An 18,330-nucleotide genomic window follows, 5' to 3' on the forward strand; every position below is an offset into this window, starting at 1 on the left:
CAATAGCTGGGGGGGGGGGGGGTCCTGACCAGGGAAGATGGTTAAAACTGCTCGCAAAAAACGAAGCAGAGGATTTTCATCGAATTTGACCCACTCCCCTTTCAAAGTTGGAAGCTAGGGCTCTAACTGGATAGGAAACTACACCCCGCTCCTGACCACCTTGTACCTAGGTGTTTTTTTTCAGCTCTGTTTGTCTTGATGCTTTTTAGGATCTTTCTACTGCCTCAAGATTCTTCGAATTTCCCGGAACTCTCTAGGAAAGAACCCTGGATCGGTTCTGGTCGTGCGCATGCACATTAACAAATATTCGGACGGCATCGTCACAAAGGTGGCACCAGGTAGCGCTGTGTCGCCAATGCCGCTTCATGGTCACCTGGTATCCCCGCTAGCCCGGGCAATTCGAACTCCTTTGGCGACGCCCTAAGCCTGCAGACGTGTGCACCTTATCCCGGGCGGCGGGGGCGGGGGGGGGTCAGAGGGGAGGGGGCAGCGTGCTTCTGCGCACAGCACAGCGTGTCTGTAAGCGAGACGCCGCCCGTGCCGGCCGTGAGTCCCCCAGCCCATTGGTGGCGCCCGAGGACGGCGCGCGTGCCGGGCCGCTGTCGGCAGACAGAGCGGCTAACTGGATCCAATCAGCGGCCGAGCCAGCCCAGCCGTGGCCGAGTGCAGCGGCTGATCCTCTCTCGGGGCTGGCCCGGCCGCCGCCAGCTGACGGTTGCCACGGCTGGCGGCGGCGGCGCAGCGGCGCGGCGCGCGCACCGGGCCCTATTAGAGGGGAGGCTAAACTGCTGCTGATCGCCGCCCAGCGCTGGATATGGAGATAAATAGGAGGCAATGCGGCGGTGAGTTGGATATGAGGGATAACGTTCATGTGGAATTGGAACAATTATGATGGCAGGTACGGCTGGCATTATCCCACAAAACACGTTGGCCACAAATATACGGCAAGGCGAAAATGAACGTACACTGTAAAGGAACATGTTCGTGCTCTGCCTCAGCCTTGCCCTCACGGTGTGCACTGATCATGCACACGTGATGCATGAGGGTCATGCCGATTGATCCCTGTGTCTTATGCGCAATTAGCGTCGTACGCAAAGCCTTCTGATGTGCAAAGTGCGCGTTCTTGTGGTGATATGGATTGTGTAACTTGCGAGTTTCCTCTACTCACATCTCGTAGATCATTTAGCGCGTTACGGGTTTGTCCAACAGCAGTCAACCGCGGTTGCAGGTTTGTCATGCTTATCAATCCGCCGTAGTCGCATCCGCAGTCAATATCATTATCTATATTAACGGCATATATGCACAGCTATCTTCTACCAAAGCCTCAGTTATCGCATTGAAAAGTTGCAAGACCCATGATACAAAAACAGCCGACGGGAACAGGAACAACATCTTCACGGCGTTTCCTGAGGCCATGGCTCCCGCTTCGTGCAGGTGCAGGCGGCTGCGACGTCGGAACAGCTAGAACATGATGCCGCCCATGGGCATGCCGCTGGCGTAGTCGGCCAGCCCGTCGCCGATGCCACCCATGATGGCACCTACGTTACCCATCTGGTCCATGCCCTGGCCCATCATTTGCTTCATCGGCCCCATGGCGCTCTTGAAGCCCTTCACCATGTCCGTGATGCCTTCACACTGGCCCTCGGCCATCTGCAGCATCATATCTTCGTAGGCGGCCATCCACTGTTTCCACTCGCTGTACGAAGGCATGGCGAACCCCATCGAGGTCACCATCTTCTCCATCATACGGTAACCTGCCAGAAAGACGCAGAGGCCTATGTAAAAGTTGGTAGTGCATGCGTGCTATAGGCAGGTTTTTGCTGTTTTGCTATCAGCTGATCGTGTTTATTTGCATCGGGGCAAGGTTATATTACCTGCTACCTTGTCGAACGATAAACACACTCCATACCTGCATGACAGAACGGGTAAAAGATATAAACAAAAGCACTCTGTTAGCCTATTATGACCTGCCACCATACCCGTAGGCTGAAAGCTCATCGGCATGCATACGGCAGGTGACGTATGCGGGACCCGGGTCTGACCCGCGCCCGGGGTCACCAGGGTTCCACGGAAAGAGGAGCGTCATGAGGGTACATCTAGACCCCGGACCCGGTCTGACGCGCGCCCGGGGTCACCAGGATTCCACAGAAAGGGGAGCGTCATGTGGGTACATCTAGACCCCGGACCCGGTCTGACGCGCGTCCGGGGTCACCAGGATTCCACGGAAAGGGGAGCGTCATGTGGGTACATCTAGACCCCGGACCCGGGTCTGACCCGCGCCCGGGGTCACCAGGATTCCACGGAAAGAGAAGCGGCATACGGGTACATCTAGATGAGGCTGCAGCCTATGTTTGTGCCAGCGCATAATGTAAGTTCCTGGCCAAGCCCCACGCAGATTCAGAACAATCAGGTAGACAACTTCTGGCCTCGCACACCACCAGGACCTGACGACTATACTGCACCCATGATGTTCAATAGGAGAGCCATTTTGATTTGATCAGGCAGAATGCGTCACGAAAGACTGCTGAAAGCTGGAGATTTGTTTCATCTCACAATGTACAACAGGGGCTGGCTAACACTCTTTTCACATTCTTTGGGTTGGGCAACTGGTCTTCTTGCCTCCTGTTTCTGAACTCCTGCCGTCATATTCACAAAGGCGTTCTCCCAGTGTCAATGTCAATTGTCAATTGTGTCAATGTGGATTGCCACATTGACACAAACGAACTCTACAAGACGTCCGTCATCCAAATGGTCATTCAAGCTCTCTCAGTCTGGACAGATTTTAATTCGTTTTGCTTACTCCTGAGCTACATTTGCTTTGCAGGATGTGTGCTCAGAGTATCAACACACATTCTCACGAAATTGGAATCGCTGCGTATTTTTTAAAGTTAAACGTAGTTCTTTCTGATCTGCTGTGGTTCTCCCAATCAGGTATAATATAGCCTGCCTCCCCCCCCCCCAAAAAAAAATTACCGACTTTACCCTCGAGCTGGGCCTGCTGTGGATGCACTTACGGGGGTCGATGCCGCGGCACGAATCCACCGCCATCCTGATGAGGGTGCCCCAGTAGGTACAGTACCAGCTGCACAGTCGGATGGCCGGGTAGCAGCACACCTGCCAGATGCAGAAGAGCAGCAGCAGGCCCACGATTGATACCACGATCAGCACCTGGGTCTTGGTGTCCAGGCTCTTCTCGAAGTTGAATTCAGCCTGTTCTGCCTTCTTCTCGTCGTAGTACTGTATACAGAGCAAGTCAAGGAGAGGAGAACGTTGATATCGATCGGCTCTTTGCTTGCACGTTTTTTCATGACACACTACACTACTACAAACACACACTACACAACACACTACAAAGACTCACCGGATCTTCTACGCCGTAGTAGTTGTAATATTCCACGTCTTTGTAGTAATCGTATTCGGTATCGGATGAGCGCTTCACGCGGGTTGTATCGTTCAAATCGATTTTCGCCGTTCGGCTGCTGCCGGTTAACGTCGCAACGTCCAGCAATAGGCTAAGCTGTGACTTATTTGCCAAATGTATTGGGCCTGCTATGACAACTAAGCATGAACAGAGAAAAACAAAACATTTTTCCATGTCTTGTCATCAAACTAAAATGGGTGTTTATTCCGTTGGATACAATAGACAATTTTCATATTATAATTACAGGCGAAAGGAAACTGCTATCACGATGAGCATCCAGTTTCCGACGCATTCAGCCTCCACGCCGCTCCTATCCCACCGTACAGCCTCATAGATCCAGTGACCGTGCGTACAGCCTCATTCCGGTTTGCCTCCAGTGCGTCATTTGTGTATGCAATCATCTATCGTTCTGAGCGCATTTCCTTTACAAGACTGTGGCACGAGCCTGTTTCTGCCGGCCGTCTCCCGTTATCATCGGCCTGTTTTTGCCCGTCAGTCTGGACAGTAGTTGTTTTCTACGATTGCCTCCGCCCAGACATCGCGTGCCGCACCGGCCGCCAAATAGCCCGGTAATGGACCATTTGACTGGGGAAAATTAACCTATGCGAAATGGTCACCTGCACAGTACGGGCCGGCACGAACGCTTACAATACCATAGTGATTTTGGCAGGGGATTTTGTGGAGATGGAGGGCGCACATATTGAACGAGAATGCGGGGGAAATAGGCAAAAAGCGCTTACAGGGAGAAAGCGGACATAATCCGGCCTTTTAAACAGCTCAGATGTAGGAATCAACGAAGAACAGACTACTGAAAGTGATACAGGATCAGTACAAATCCACGCTAAGTAAATATTGATTTCATAAAACTGCTGGCCTACATTGACTGACTGACTTATTAATATAATCATTTTTGAGCAGGTTATGGCGGATGCGACAAATGAATGGAACTTGAACAACGTGACCAAGTGTATGAAATGCTCCGTTTGGGCGTGGGCCTGCTCTTGTCATTGTGTCATGCCGGGTTTATAAGTAAAAAAAAACCTTAATACTGGCCATCTCCAGCAATGGGACAGAGCGTCTCATCTCTCAATTCAGTTCTGGGTCTCGACATAACCCAGCAAAACTAGCCTGGACGCTTGCACATACGCCAGCGCAGCCTACCAGTCAGAATCCATCGTATGCATATATGCAAGATTATCAGATCTATAATACGCGCTCCATAATACCAAAAAAGACTCTCAGATCTCCAGAGCGACCATCCTCGGCGTCAGCACAGCACCCGTCTCCCAGCGCTGATTGCCAGCGGTTAGCGGGCTGCTGGGCCGTTCTCGGCGTCAGCGCTGTGCCCGTCTCCCAGCGCTGATTGCCAGCGGTTAGCGGGCAGCTGGGCCGTTCTCGGCGTCAGCGCTGTGCCCGTCTCCCAGCGCTGACTGCCAGCGGCTGGCGGGCAGCCGGGCCGTTCTCAGCGTCAGTACTGCGCCCGTCTCCCAGCACTGACTACCAGCGGCTGGCGAGCAGCCGGGCCGACGCCCTCGCTAACGGGCGGCCGCCGCCGCCATCGGCTCATTGCCGAGCACCGGCAAAGCACGTCACGTGACTGCCGGCAGCTGGCCCGGTTCTCTCTCGGGTCATCTTCTGCCTAACAGGGCATTCGCCAATTACGGCCGGCCCGCCCGCCACGCACGGGATCCTGTGATTTTCCCAGCCCAAGACCGCGCGGGCCAAACGACCGGGGAGACGACTGCTGCCGCCAGCTGCTGGGGACCCCAGGAACGGGGAGGCCCCCTTACAGCCGACAGAGGAATAACATAAGACAGCCCACAGACACCAGACGGCCCACAACCACCAGACGACGCACCGATATCAGAAAGCGCATGTACATCAGACAACATACAGCGATCAAATATGCATATACGGCGCGCAGATATCTGACAGTGCACACACAACACACAGACATCAGACAGCATGCACAGACACCAGACAGCGCACACAGACAGTGCACAGACATCGAACAACGCACAGATAGTGCAGACATCAAAGCACACATGCAGTGCACAGACATCAGACAGCGCGCAGACGAGGCGTGGCATGCCGCCCACAGACAGCCTCGGCCACAGACGAGTGTTCAGTTCTACACAGATACATCCCCGGGACGAGGCGTGACCTGCCGTCCACGGACAGCCTCGATCGCAGACGAGTGTTCAGTTCCACACAGTTACATCCCCGGGACGAGGCGTGACCTGCCGTCCACGGACAGCCTCGGCCACAGACGAGTGTTCAGTTCTACACAGTTACATCCCCGGGACGAGGCGTGACCTGCCGTCCACAGACAGCCTCGATCGCAGACGAGTGTTCAGTTCCACACAGTTACATCCCCGGGACCAGGCGTGACCTGTCGCTGACGTACGGTCTCGGGTCCCACTCCTTACACGGGTGGTCTCACTGTCACATCGTCTCGGGACAGGGAGTGCCCGCCCTCGGGACCGGGGGGTGAAGTGCCGCTGCCAGACACCCCGTGTTCACGTGAATATACCTAAGACATGTTCAGGACGGCGATAGACCGTTCGATGACACCCAGTTCCGGCTCACACGTGTCGTCGTGACATACCGGGCTTTGCTGTCGACTGGCTGGCCGGGATGGCACACAAGCAGCCTGACTGCCACGGCTGTGTAGCAGGCGATATGTCGTGCAGTTGTCTCGGCTGTTCCATGAGTGCACGAGTGTCGCATGCTTCTGCTGTTCTGTGCGGAGTAAATGAGCTCACCCACTTAGCGCTTCCGTCGAGATGGAAAGCATATTACATAATGCATGAATGTATTCGCTCGGTAATCGCGTGCAATCGAAACACCATGGATCATTAGACTTCATGCAACCCGTAACAGCGTGCAGCCCGGCACCAGGCACCTCACAGCCCGTGTAATTTGGCAAGACGGTTACTCGCTCGACATGATAACTCGACCACCGCCGTTCATCATATCTTCTCCCCTATACACCGCCGCAGGCTGTACGTGTTCTTGGCGCCAGCGGCGGCAGCGCCGGTCGTTTCGATCGATCTGCGGCCGGCCGGGTCCCGCCCCGTGCGTCGGGCGGCCGCCTCCAGGCGGGCCGCGCGCCGGCCCAGGTTTCCGCGCCGCTCCAGCTGCGGCCAGCCGCGCGCGATCGGCCGCACGCCCAGCGGCAGGTCGAGCTGGCGCGGCCAGAGCGGGTGGCGCGCCGCGCTCGGCTCGGGCGCCTGACCCGGCCACTCGTCCGGCTCCAGCGGGTCGCGCTCGCCGAAGCTCGCCGCGTCCCAGTCGAGCCCGCGCGGCCCCAGCGCCACGTCGCGTCCTCTGACGTGCGGTGCGCCGCCGCCGTCGTCCTGCCGGGCCGCCTTGCCGGGCGCGCTGCCGCCGAACAGCGCCGTCGGCACGGTGAACATGGCCTGCACTGGCTGCCGGCTGGCCGTCGGACGCGAGCGCAGCGTGACGGGCGAGCGACGTCGCCGGCTCTGCGCCGGGCTGCAGCACGTCCGCGAATACGAGCGGGGGGACACGGCCACCGGCGCCGACGGCGCCAGCGGCGGGGCCGCCGGAGGCGGCGGCCGCGCCGGCCGGCCGCGTGGTCGCTCCACGTCGCTGGCGTCCGACGCCGCCAGCATCGACTGCTGACAGTTGGGGCAGTAGATCTGGCGCGACACGGAGCTCGCGCTGCGGCTGGGCGACGGCGTGCGGCTGGCGCGACCCGTCCGACCCGACCTCGTGTTGCTGGAGGGGCTGGTGCTGCCGGCGCGACCCGTTCGTCCCGAGCGCGTCTTGCTGGGGGGGCTGGTGCTGCCAGCGCGGCCGCCTCTGCCGGAACGGCTGCCGGCGGAGCTCAGCCGGCCTCCCACCTCGTCGTGCCAGGACACGCTGCTGCGCTTGCGGGACGGGCTGGTGCGCCGCCCGCGCCCGGTCCGGACGGCGGGGCGCCGCGGTGTGGGCCCACCGCGCCGGCACGCTCGGACCAGCGTGGGCGACGGCGAGCGGACCGATCGGACCGGATGGCGCGTACTCGGCGGAGTGGAGGACCGGGCGCGACTCCCTCTGGAGGGCGAGCGGGAGCGGTCTCCCCTGGAGGAGGTGGGGGAGCGAGAGCGGGGGCGACCCGTTCTAGAGCTGGGGGAGCGAGAGCGGGGGCGACCCGCTCTAGAGGCGGGGGAACGAGAGCGGGAGCGACCCGCTCTAGAGCCGGGGGAGCGAGAGCGGGAACGGCCCGCCGCAGCAGAGCGGGAGCGGGACCGCACCGCCCTGGTGGACGTGGCGGAGGAGCAGCGCGAGCGCGCGTCTCTAAACACCTCAGTAGAGCTGGCACGTGAGCGGCTCGCCCGGGGAGCCACGGGGGAGCGGGAGCGGGGCCGCCCGGCTCTGGTGGCGCCGGGCGACTGTGAGCGGCCGCGGCGTGGCGCGCCCTTCGGTGACGGCCCCACAGCCAGGCAGACGGGACATCGGCTGCGTCCCTCGTCGTCCGTGTACAGCGGCACCGGGAACAGTCGTGAGTTGATGTAGTACTCATGCACACCTGTAACCGACGCAGACGGCCAGTCACAGGCAATGACGCGATGCCGGGTTGCCGGGCAACTTCCGCCGGATGGAGGGCTGCGATCGCGACACGTGGGCACGGAACAGCACTTCTGCCAGCAGCTGAACTGGTGCATGTGCATACATCACAACCCACTTACACTTGTGATCTGACTGTCGCGATGAGGAGCCTCCCGCCTCCTTCCACTGCTGCCTGGCGTGAGTAGCGCTCCAGTTGTTTTCTCTGGGGAGCAGCAAATCCGATCATCGGCGATAATGAAACAAATTGGAGTGGAGTCCTGAAAAACCAATAGCACTTCATGTTGTTGATACGAACGTATATTTCCGGTCACTGCGAGAGGCATGATGCTCGAGTCTTTAAGCGTGTGCGTATCCACAGAAAAGCTACAAGGATTATCGTTGTACAAAAGATGTGCGTTGACGTGCACTGATCTCTTCACAAATATAACAGCGTATTTTATGACCCCATTGTAAATACAGTGGCGTGTCATATTTGCATGGTGTCACGACATTAATGCTACGGCAAAAACTGCTACTGACTGAAGTGTAACGACATCAGTCATACGTGACATTACTTGTACAGCAAAAACTTATCGACTTTACTCATACGCAACATTATTTCTGGTGCAAAAACTCAGACACGACAGAAGCACTGTACAACAAAATTTGTGCTGTGCCGATCATTACTTCTGCAGCAAAAACTTCACAAGTTTGTGCTGCAACACTCAAGTCGTATATAAGTCTTTGCAGTCGGAGAAATGCCGTGAATAAGCAAAAGCTGTATATGTTTTTACAGTAGAGGTGATAACGGGCATAATGTTCTGAAGTATCAGTTTTGCCGTGCTGCACTAATGAAGCGCATAGGTCTGTGCAGTAGAAGTAAAGTCACGCATAAGTAAAGACTGCGTATGCCTTTACAGTAGAAGCAATGAAGAGCGTACATTTTCTACGGATAAGTTTTGTCGTGTAGCACTAAAGCCGCATGTGTTTGCGGCGCAGGTAATTCGCATAAGTAATGACTGTATAGGGGCTTGCAGTAGAGGTAATGGCGGGTATAAGTTTTTGCGGGATTAGTTTTGCCGCGTAGCACTAGCGTCGTGTATAAGTATTGGCTGTAGGAGCAATGTCGTGGTACTCCTGTCGGTAGGAATTTTTGTTGCGGTACTAAGGTCGTGGAACCTGTTTGTATGAGAGGCGTGGTGAAAACAGCTAGCACCAAATTACATCTTGACGTTATGAGAATCCGTATACTCCCCTATAAATCCCATTTTAGTCACCAATCGGCATTGCTCCTAATCACAGTACACCCACAAAAACACATCCTAAAAATTATTTCGCATTGGTTGTGAGAGTTTTAGAATGTCAGGCGATAAACAATGTTGGATGCTGACGAAATGTCTTGAGTTTGGGTTCTTTCTTAGAACATCAGGAGTCGAATTAAACTGCACAGCTGGGGTCAAAAGATCAGATGAAATGTGAGGCATATGGCATGTAGATAGGAATATCTACGCTTTCGTTCGCAAACGACCACTTCAGTTTAAACGCGTGCATAAACGGATTACTTAGCCATGAGGTGCGCACGGTTTGATACAAAGTGAAAGGTGCGTTGTGAGTTCTGGTATATCTTCACATTTCGAATGCATCGATGCCTGGAAAAGATTGTTTCCACACAGTTCATTTTATGCATTGCACTTGATGACAATACGGCAATTAAAAGGACCACGCAGGAAGCGCACAAAAACAACTGCATGTATAGAAAAAACACTATTCGCTATAACCACAGAGGCGTTGTCCATGAAACAGCCAAAGAGAACTCGCGGCACAAAGATCTTGTTCTGACATTCTATGGAAACACCAGTAACAATCAGTTTAGCCATGGCACAGTTCAGCAGCACAGCACGAGTACCGGTCAAGATGTCTGCACAGACAGAATGCACTCAGCTCAATGGACGGAACAGGTCATAAAGAAGGCATGGGTGTCTTTGAAACTAGCTTCAAGTGCTGAGTTTTGAAGCTATTAACTGATATCTCAAGACAGTGATGTGTCAAATCGTCCGAACGTCGCCGCTTCCGCCAACGAACAGAACATTCCAATCCGATTCAGGGCAGCAACCAAGTGGACCATCACGAAGGTCGCTAGAGTGCAGGTGTGGGGAGGAGGTAGAGGGACATTGACCGCCTGGAAACCTTGTCCCCCCCCCCCCGCCAGGCGCGAGCTATGGTTTCTGTGCTAAAGCTTCAGCCTCCCAAGCCATCAGTCTGCCATCCATCCACTCCTGAGCATCAGCTTGCGCTCTCTGGTGTCACAAACTGGCCACCTCCGCCCGAACTGGACGCCCGTCGCTAGCGCTCTAGTGGGTCGGACCAGTCCTAATCCTATGGCCACTCGTCACAGCGCTCGACACGTTACACTATGCCACCAACCGGAGCGTGTGCCGCTTGCCCAGCATGCTCTCGTCACACACACCTGAAGTCCCTGGCAGCTTGGACGTCTTTTCTTGACCTGGGCAGAGGCGCTGCAAGGTTCACCATAGACCTCACCCAGTCCTGGTGAGACTGGCGGGTGACGGGGTCACTGACAGCACGGTTCGACTGAAAGCAATGTCACTGGTCAGCAAAATACGACAGCGGCGAGACAAAGATGTACGTAATTTGGCAGGTTGCGATATTATCGGCTGCACAATGGCGACAAATATCACGGGTTACGGCAAGAATATGTGAAACATAGGTGACAAGAATGTGTTTTAACGCACGACTTTGCAACCCATAAACTTCCCAAAATCAGGATGACTGGGCACCAGCCCGACTAATAATCAGCATGCAAATTGCACTGCTTGATGCAACGACTAGTGGAAGAGGAGCGCTATGTCGCTCAGCCGCTCTCACATCACATCTCACCGCTCCCGGGGGCACTCCACAATCTCACCACGCTCTGCTGCTCACCGAGGCAGACGGCCTGAGTATGGACCTCGTATTGGGCGGGTGAGTGGGCCGGGCCGGCTCGGAGGCAGCCGACCCGGCCGAGGCGCGGCGGCCGGCCGACTCGCGAGACCCCGAGCGGCACGGCGAGCCGCAGCGGACGCAGCTCATGTGGCATGAGCCGCCGCTCGAGCCCGACCCAGGCCGCCGGTTCTCTTTGGCCGGACGCCGGTTGCCGGGGCTGCGCTGCAGCCGGGCGGGGCTCGGCGCGCCGGCCGCCGGGCGGCGCTGTGGTCGCGGCCGCTGCACGGCGCCACGCTGCAGCAGGCGGCTCATGTACCGCGACTGCGGACTGTAGTCGATGGTGGCCGGCGACGGCCGCTTCGCGCTGCCGGGACGCCGGGCGCCAACACGCACCGGCGGGGTCGCCGACCGCCGCGAGGCGGCGCGCCCCGCCGGCCTGCGCAGGGCGCCGCGACTAGGCAACGTTGCCCGCGGCGCGGTGCGCTCGACGTACAAGCGCGGCGACTGGCGCGTCTGTGAGGAGGACGAGCGGGCGCGCAGCAGCGCGCTCGGGTAGGTGACGCGCGGCAGGTCACGGCGCGCCTGCCAGGCCACCGGATCGGGTGCGCCCCCGACGCCCAGCTCTCCGGCCCGGTTGCGCGTCTCCACCCAGGTGACGCCGCACGGCGCGGACGGCGAGCCGTGCGGCGGGCGGGACGCCGGGCAACGCGGCGCGCGGCGCGCCGGCCCGCTCCGGCGTGTGGAACAGCGCCGACGAGTTGGCGCTGCACCGGCCTGGGCTGCCGGCCGCCGCGCGCGGCCTGCCCGGAGACGTTGAGCGCGAGCGGAGACACCAGTTGCGTGCGCGTTGACGTGAACTCGGGGGAGGCGAAGTGGGGTGAGACGCGCCGCAGGTGGTCCAGCTGGTTGCGCATTTGGTTCAGGCGTGCCTCGTGTGAGGCCGATCGGCTGAGGCGCGGCGGTGGCGCGCAGGGGGCAGCCCGGGGGCCGCTCGACGCCGGCGACGGCGACCGGCCGCTGCCGGTGGCCGCTGACGTGGCCGAGGTGGTCTTAGGGTAGCGCGTGCGGGTCGAGGCAGGGGAGATACCCGACGACCGCTGGCCTTTTGATGATGTCTGTGGTGCTCTGGACGACAGGGAGGCGGACTTCTTTGATGCACAGCTTCTGGAAGATATCGGAGAGCTCTTTCGCTTGTTGGAAGCAGATGAAGATGACGCTCCTACTCCGCTCTTCTTTTGTGCGTTTGATGACGAAGATGAGGCTTTGCGACTGCTGGCTACCGATGGCACTTGTGATCTTGTAGATTTTTGTGTTTGCCCCAATGATGATGCCTTTGATGTAGTGCTTTTGGCATAATTTCTTTTGGGGAGAGCAACTACATCTGCTTTCTTTGCAACTGTAGTTGTTTTGGCTCCAGCAGAAAGTAAGCTCCTGGTTTTTGATGCTGATGATGTAGTAGGCCTGGTAAACCCTGCACTTTGTAAAGCGCCTGCACCAGTTTGGTGCCTTTGTTTGACGTTGACATAATGTAGCTGACTTTGATCTAGTGCCATCAGCAGGAACACATTTTGGTGGCAGCTTCCTGGCTGCTCTCTGCACTGGTGGACTCTCGCTGGGACGAATCACCGCTGTGACCACTTGAGGTTGCCTTTCCACACCCATCTGAAAGCATGATATGTATTTTCAGTGTCAATACAGAACCATATTCAGACACATACTTTCTCTCTAAACAGTGCTAATATAAGACCTTGAAATACTTCAAGGTGTTATGAAATTGATGAGTAGCTTGAGCATACCTTTAAATTACTTCTTAAACTAATGGCCACCACAGCAAAATCACTTAATTGTGTTTCTACAAGCCAAGGCAACAATGAGTAGGCAAATATATTTAAACGCCATCAACTAGTTTGACAAGCAAGCATCCACAATGCTGCAAGCTTCTTGAAAACTGTTCAGGTAGCAAAGGCAGTTGTTCAAAATTTAACAAGCTTGGTATGGGTGTAACACCCAATCACTTTTGGGGAATGCATGATATTCAATAGCTGGTTATACCAAATAATTCAATTTCAATTTCAAAAGTTCAACACATTTTGTTATGGACTTTTAGTCTGGTAAGTTGACCAGCAGCCGGACATTCTCGCCTCAACTGCCCTTTTAACTTCCACCTGGACCTGGATAAGTCATAATAATGCATTATTTGACATTCTAGCTGATTTTGGTCCACCAATCAAGCCACAGACTACAAAAATGCACAATATGTGGAACATGTCTGACAAAGCCATGTTGCTCCAGAATTTTGATGTGATGTGACCAATGTGACCTTTTGAAACCAGGCATGCATTCCTGCACATGCAAGCTTCAATCCCTGAGTGCTCAGAGTGAAGTGTATGGTTGCCACTCACTTCAGTGCATACAGAACCAAAGCATCAGGAAAATATGAGGCTGCAGAGGTAATCACAATTATGCCAAAAAAATTATTAACAAGCATTTAAAAACTAAGCACAAAGTGGCCAGGTCTAAATTTGCACACATGAGCACGACGTTCAGCACATTGATATCATGCAGGTGCATGCGGCATCAGACAATATTTTGCGGACTGAGCCCCATCCACTCTGCTCCATCCCCCCACCTGCCTCGTTTCTCCCTGACCCAAACGGCTGTCCTCGTATAACAAATAAAAGCAAGTTCAGGATATTGCGCTAATAAAATTCATAGTCCATCGTAGAAGTTTCTTGAAATGGTAACTATCTCGCCGTTAACAAAATATTCCATTTGCCGCCTCAAACGCGCTACTCTAAGCATATAGTACGACATGTATTTTGATTTGTCCCGCGTCGTTATCGTAGAAAGGTGTAGCTTGTGTTTATGTTTTCAAACTCAGGAAGGCCAGAATAAAATGCGATGAAAATGATGATTGTGATGAAGACGTCAAACCTATGTTTTTTATCCTTAAAGTGTTTGTTTGAAAACTATGTATTTTACAGGATCTGACAAACACTAGTATCCTTCATAAATAAAGGAAAACATAGATGGCAGTAAAATCGATATAATTTCGGGCGCAAACAGCTGGCCATCGGCCTTGTGTCGTGTCGCGCCTGGGAAGGGGCCGCCGACATCTTTCGTGGTCATATTTGTGGTTGTTATTATTTGTTATTCGTTTACGTTTGGAGGCGTCCCTTTGAGGTATTTAGAAAGGGATACAAATTGCCGTTCAGTACATAGCAGCATTCGTGGTCATCTTCATATTTTTGGAAGTGCAAGTTGTTTCACGTTCCTATCGCGATTCATGGTGTCGTGGTGCATTTCACATCTCATAAGAGCGTACATCAACTCAACCGAGCTCACAATCCTGTCGTGGGAGTGAAGACGAGAGCAAGTTCTGTGCCTGATTTGTAGGCTTGTTATTGTGTCAAGAATCTTAAAGGAGCTGATGTATTCCAAGGACTTCCAATTGTCTACACATTGTCTCTAGTGCCACATTGATCTCAGTTTTACCCAGCTTGTGTGTGGACGTTTTGCAATAGCGAGAAGTTAAGTTTCAGTGAAACAAGAGTGAATATACAGTCTCCTGTTGCATTTTGTGAACTGTCTTTGAATTGTCTCAACTTGAACATAAAGCATTGGGATTGAACTCCACTGTGATCAGAAGATGGCTAGTGATGTTGAAATGCTGGCTAACAAGAATGGTAATGGCATATCAGCCAAGCAACAAGGTGAGGCTTTTTTTTTTGCTAATATTAAGCATGAAAACTTCCTCCTGGCACTCACTTGTGAATTTCAAACATTGAACTAAATACTGGTGACATTTTCACAGGTCCTGTGCTTTTCACCCTTCTGATTCTATATTTTTGGCAGAGATTAATGGTATCAGCTGGAAATATTGGTTGTCATCAAATAGGTGTCCATTGCATCATGCATATATATATATATATAGGACAGCTTGCTACCCTATTTTTGGCATGCTTTACAATGCATTTTATTACACAAAATGATGGACATATGGAATGTAGCTATGTGTTCAGGAAAAGTATGATTTTCAGTCACTTATCAGGTATTTGTTATTCAACTGGAATGGACAGCAAGTATTAAAAAGGACACACAAACAATTTAAATAACAAACTTGCCAGAATGTTCCATTTTGTATTTATGTAGTCTGTAGGAATTATATGAATATTTATGCAATTTGGATAGATTTAATCATATTTTATGTATTTTTCTTTAAGCTTGCCATTGCTGCAAAATAAGGCTATTCAAGGTGTGTAAATGGAGGTAACTGACTTAGTGAGAGAAATGACCTTGAATTGTTTTCTGCTAAGGACTGACAAGTTCTATGACATCTATAATTTTTATGTTTTGAGTGCTAATCAAGGAGACATGATACCATCAGGTCGTGTGTGACTGAAATTATCTGGCAGTGCATAACTATGTACCCAGGATGGCATTCAAGCTTTCCAATCTTTGTGCTTATTTATTGTTTAGCTTGTCACCTCAAGACTGGTTGGCTCTTATTTGCCATTTAAATCATATACTCCATGCAAAGGACCAGCCAATATCCTGCATCAGAGCTTTAATGTTCCTGAAGTTTTTTGTTAGCCTATGATAACCCTTACCAGTGATAACACATGTTATAGTTGTCTTGAGCATTTGGAACCATAGAACTGTTTTAGATAATAGCATTTTGAAGCCATTTCAGCAATACAAATTAAGCATAATGTTGTTTGTGAAGTGGTTTAATTTCTCAGGTTGTCTAATGTGGACATCTTGTGGTTTGAGTTGCATGTTGAAGATATTTAGTGCTGAGAGTTTTCTGGTTATAGCTTTAGTTGTGAATTAATAGTGTGTGAAATTTAACCACAAGAGAAATGTTTTAGGTTCATAACACCACTAGTATCTGGTTGTGTAGAACTTTTTTAACTGAAGCACCGCATTGTTTGCACTGGTGAATTGTTGATGCCATAGACATAGGGTTCAGGGTCTGTGGTGTTAACAATATACAGGATTTAGGATTTTGGGGGCTGGTAAATTGGGCATGCACTGATAAGACAACCATTAATAATTTTAGAACACATTTAACAGTATGCTGCTATCAGGATCCCCAGGAGAACTGCAGCATTGCCAAAGCAGTTTTAATTTTTGCCCATCAATTGTGTTCAAGAACAAAATTTTGCTATGCAATTCAGTCCAGTTAATGTGAGCTGATGATGCCAAGGGCAAGTCAGCAGGCTCCATGTGCCTGATGCTGTTGAGACATGAGGTAAACTGATGGGTTTTGGTGTTGGGATCAGACTGGTTTTAATGTATATGCATATTCAGTACATGAATATATAATATATTGCCCTTGAATGTACAGAAGATATTATTGACCCCTTTTATCACTATCCTATATTCTAACTCAATCCTGGGAATGTCACTTTCACATGCCTCTGCAAATTTTCACTGGGGGAAAATAGGTATTGTCATTTGTACTGTTGTTCTGTTCCAGTAAATGTGGCAAAGCCAGCCAAGGATAAACCAGGCGAAGGAAATGCATCCAAGAATTTGATAGGGTACAGCAGGGAAAGGCTCCTGGAGCTGAAAATTGCTCCTCTGTCTCGCAAGAAACCGAAATGTTTCACGGAGGATGCAGGACTCGCCAGGTAAGCTCGGGCACGCGTGGGTGTCGGTGCGCCATGCGTCCGGCGCACGTGACGCCACTCAGGTGGTGGTCCACGCCTTCGCTGCGGCTGTTTGGCGTCACGTCGATGTGATGCCAGCGTGAACACGTGTCCGCCCCTCCCCGTGGTCGCGTGCCGACCCGCCTGGCATTCCGTGGTGCGTCGGTGCGCTGGAGGCGGTCCGACCCTCCGGCGCCGGCCCGTCCTGGAGCACCGCCGCCGATCCGGCCGGGTCGGGGTCGCGCTGGTCACGCCGCGCCCTCTGGGCCGCGTCTCGAGTCGTCTAGAGGCCGTGCATGGAGAGGGGTCAGACTTTTAAGTAGAGTCTTACATTGGGGGGGGTCGGACCTTCGAGCGATGTCGGACCTTCGAGCGGAGTCGGACCTTCGAGCGATGTCGGACCTTCGAGCGGAGTTAGACCTTGGAGCGGGGTCGGACCTTCGAGCGATGTCGGACCCTCGAGCGGAGTCAGACCTTGGGGCGGGGCGGGGTGGTCTTCGAGCGGGTGTCGGACCGTGGAGCGGAGTCAGACCCTGGAGGGGTGTCGGACCTCCACTCACAAGTGCTCTGGTAGTCGCATCAGACGATAAGAGGACCGTGTGCATGTGCTGAAACTGGCTTTAGCTTGTTTTCTTTCAGGAGTTCAAAGCGAACGAACTTTGGGATAAACCAACGTGGTCGCCTAAGTTACGGTAGCTTGTGTATTTGTTTGCATTTTTTCAATTTCAGTGTTTTTCAAGTTAACTCGACACCACTACACGATAGTTCTACCGATAACTTATTCCTGGTATGGGCGTTGCATGACCTAAAGCAGTCGATGCGCCCTAAAACCCGAAATCATCATCATCGTCATTCCTGGTAGCAAATTTCGAACAAGTCAGTTCCAAAATGATGTTTCATATTTTTGGTCGCCACCAGCCACTTTATCCTTCCGGCCAAACAACGAGGTGTGTCTCGTACGGGATTTTTCCGTCTCTCTGCCATAACACAATTTGCATACTTATTATGCTATTGTTCAGGTTTTACAACGCGTTGCACATCGAGGGTCAGTTCGCGTCGATGTCTCTTGCGCCGCTTTCCGGGGGGACAGCGCGACTCTTGATCGGAGTGTGGCTCACAACGCATGACTTTTTCCGCGGGGGACAGCACAGCTCTTGGTCGGAGTTTGGCTCGCAACGCATGACTTTCCGCGGGGACAGCGCAGCTCTTGGCCTGACTTGACTCGCACCGCGCGACTTTCCGCGGGGGACAGCGCAGCTCTTTGCCTGACTTGACTCGCACTGCACGACTTTCTGCGGGGGACAGCGCAGCTCTCGGCCTGACTTGGCTCGCAACCGCATGACTTTCCGCGGGGACAGCGCAGCTCTTGGCCTGACTTGGCTCGTAACCGCATGACTTTTCGCTCGCGGTCGCGAGGCGAATATCCTCCCAACTGAGCTGCGCCATGCCCAGTTCTATGACTATGGCCTCATCCAAGGTACACTTGCGGCTCACTGCGGCGGTGCTTGAAGCTACATGGTTGTGCCGGCAAGCCACGCTTCGGTCGAATGCTCACTACCGCGGGCTGTCGTTACACGCTAGAACGACCCTAGGAGAACGACAGAAATATGAAACGGTCGCCTCTGCGCTCGTCTCCCAACAGCAGATGATCAGACCGTGAGGCGACCGCGCTGCCAATTACGGTCGCCCGCCGTCGATCCTCGCCTGACCCGCGACCAACCCCGTAGCTGCCCACGTAGTCTGCGTCGCAGAGTC

General features: G+C 53.5%; 1 protein-coding gene and 1 long non-coding RNA gene across 3 annotated transcripts; one reads left to right on the forward strand and one right to left on the reverse strand.

The window, feature by feature from the left end:
- Positions 1-1,336: 1,336 nt before the first annotated feature.
- Positions 1,337-3,757, reverse strand: LOC119093502 (uncharacterized). Of its 2 annotated transcripts, none has more exons than XM_037216573.1 (3): positions 3,362-3,757; positions 3,015-3,237; positions 1,337-1,754 (listed from the first exon to the last, which is right to left on the reverse strand). In XM_037216573.1, the coding sequence occupies exons 1-3, from the start codon at positions 3,593-3,595 to the stop codon at positions 1,462-1,464; spliced, it is 750 nt and encodes a 249-aa protein (XP_037072468.1). In that variant the 5' UTR covers positions 3,596-3,757; the 3' UTR covers positions 1,337-1,461. The 2 variants fall into 2 exon arrangements, with proteins under 2 accessions (XP_037072468.1, XP_037072393.1); XM_037216498.1 differs by having other exon boundaries at positions 1,337-1,775.
- Positions 3,758-14,012: 10,255 nt separating this feature from the next.
- On the forward strand, positions 14,013-16,460 carry LOC119093433 (uncharacterized). The gene is made up of 2 exons (XR_005093634.1): positions 14,013-14,634; positions 16,404-16,460. It is a non-coding gene; the product is annotated as an uncharacterized LOC119093433 (long non-coding RNA).
- Positions 16,461-18,330: the final 1,870 nt, after the last annotated feature.

The sequence above is a fragment of the Pollicipes pollicipes genome, unplaced genomic scaffold (genome assembly GCF_011947565.3).
Source record: "Pollicipes pollicipes isolate AB1234 unplaced genomic scaffold, Ppol_2.1 Scaffold_1341;HRSCAF=1569_pilon_pilon_pilon, whole genome shotgun sequence".
Lineage (NCBI taxonomy): Eukaryota > Metazoa > Arthropoda > Thecostraca > Pollicipedomorpha > Pollicipedidae > Pollicipes > Pollicipes pollicipes.